Source organism: Suricata suricatta, chromosome 11 (assembly GCF_006229205.1).
Source record: "Suricata suricatta isolate VVHF042 chromosome 11, meerkat_22Aug2017_6uvM2_HiC, whole genome shotgun sequence".
In the NCBI taxonomy this organism is placed as follows: domain Eukaryota; kingdom Metazoa; phylum Chordata; class Mammalia; order Carnivora; family Herpestidae; genus Suricata; species Suricata suricatta.
The window spans coordinates 52,380,895-52,382,231 of record NC_043710.1 but is presented as its reverse complement, the minus strand read 5'-3'; the positions used below and the strand labels follow the sequence as shown (position 1 = coordinate 52,382,231).

The 1,337-nt window shown below is 44.3% G+C and overlaps 1 protein-coding gene across 1 annotated transcript in view; it reads left to right on the top strand.

Annotated features, from left to right (window-relative positions):
- Positions 1–929: 929 nt before the first annotated feature.
- The window catches only part of LOC115307026 (olfactory receptor 52H1-like), a 1,032-nt gene continuing 624 nt past the window's right edge, over positions 930–1,337 (top strand). Inside the window, exon 1 of the mRNA XM_029957648.1 lies at positions 930–1,336. Coding sequence (XP_029813508.1) covers positions 930–1,336 — 407 coding nt within the window. The remainder of the gene's footprint in view (position 1,337) is intronic.

Sequence of the window (1,337 nt, the reverse complement as noted above, 5' to 3'; positions counted from 1 at the left end):
GAACAAGAAAAATAAAATGTCATTTCAGCTTTCCCTCTCACTCCTCCCTCCTCACAATCAGGATGGGGATCTCAAATTCTGAATAAATGGAGGTTCAAAGTGATCAATCAATTCGGCCCAAATCCTATTACAAAGCCAGTACTGAATGCATGTTGCTGGTGTTCAGTTCTGGAACTCTCATGTTGTGCCTTCTTTTTGTCTTACTGTTTCTGGCTGCATTTAATATGTTCTTGTTCTGCTTTTTGCAGTACCGAACATTTGTTGCTCAAGCCCCTAGTGCAGGACAAGTATGTGACCACTCTGAGGACAGGTAGGATCTTTGAGAAGGGTCAACTCAGTCAACGCATCAAGGATGAGTGAGGACACAGGCTCTGGCTTAGAACCCACAGGATGGAGGCAGCAGATGGAGGGAGATGGGTCTTAGTTTGCGGTGGGTTCATCCTGAGATGAGGGGAATAAAAATACATACCTCAGGACATTGTTCTAAATGAGATAATACCATGTAAAGCCGAGCCTCTAATAGAAGCCTGCATTTTTCAATTATCTCCTTATTTTTCCATTGTGCCCCACTTTTCTTAGATTCTTTATTTCTCTGCATGTGGTTAGATAGTGTTTCTCTATACTGACATCTACAGCAAGAAATTACATTGACCAGCAACACTCAGTTATTAAAGTGGGAATAGCATTTTGTGCAGTTTAGAGAAGATTCCACACTGACTGAATGATTTGTATGAGGAATATCATGTCTAGGCATCTTTCTTGAGGATATGAGCATTGGTGTTACCAGCATGGAAGGTTCTTGTCAGGTAAGAAGGAGAAGAGCTGGTCTGAAGGAGAGAGTGGAGGAAGAATTATCATAACTTTTCTCAGATTCATTACACACAATTTGTTTTGAAGATACAGAATCTATTCATTGGACCACATCGGCCATGTACAACCTGAGTAGCGACAACACAGGTGACTTCACCCTTTTGGGCATCCCCGGCCTCGAGCAGTACCACGTCTGGATCAGCTTCCCCTTCTGCTTGATCTATCTCATGGCTATTGTGGGCAACAGTATCCTTCTCTACCTCATCACTGTGGAGCATAGCCTTCATGCACCCATGTTCTTTTTCCTTTCCATGCTGGCCGTGACAGACCTGATACTATCTACCACCTGTGTCCCCAAAAGCCTTACCATCTTCTGGCTTGGCCCCCAGAAAATCAGTTTTCCTGGTTGTCTGGCCCAGTTATTCTTTCTGCACTACAGCTTTGTGCTGGACTCGGCTATACTCCTGGCCATGGCATTTGACCGCTACGTGGCCATCTGCTCTCCCCTGAGATACACCACTATTCTG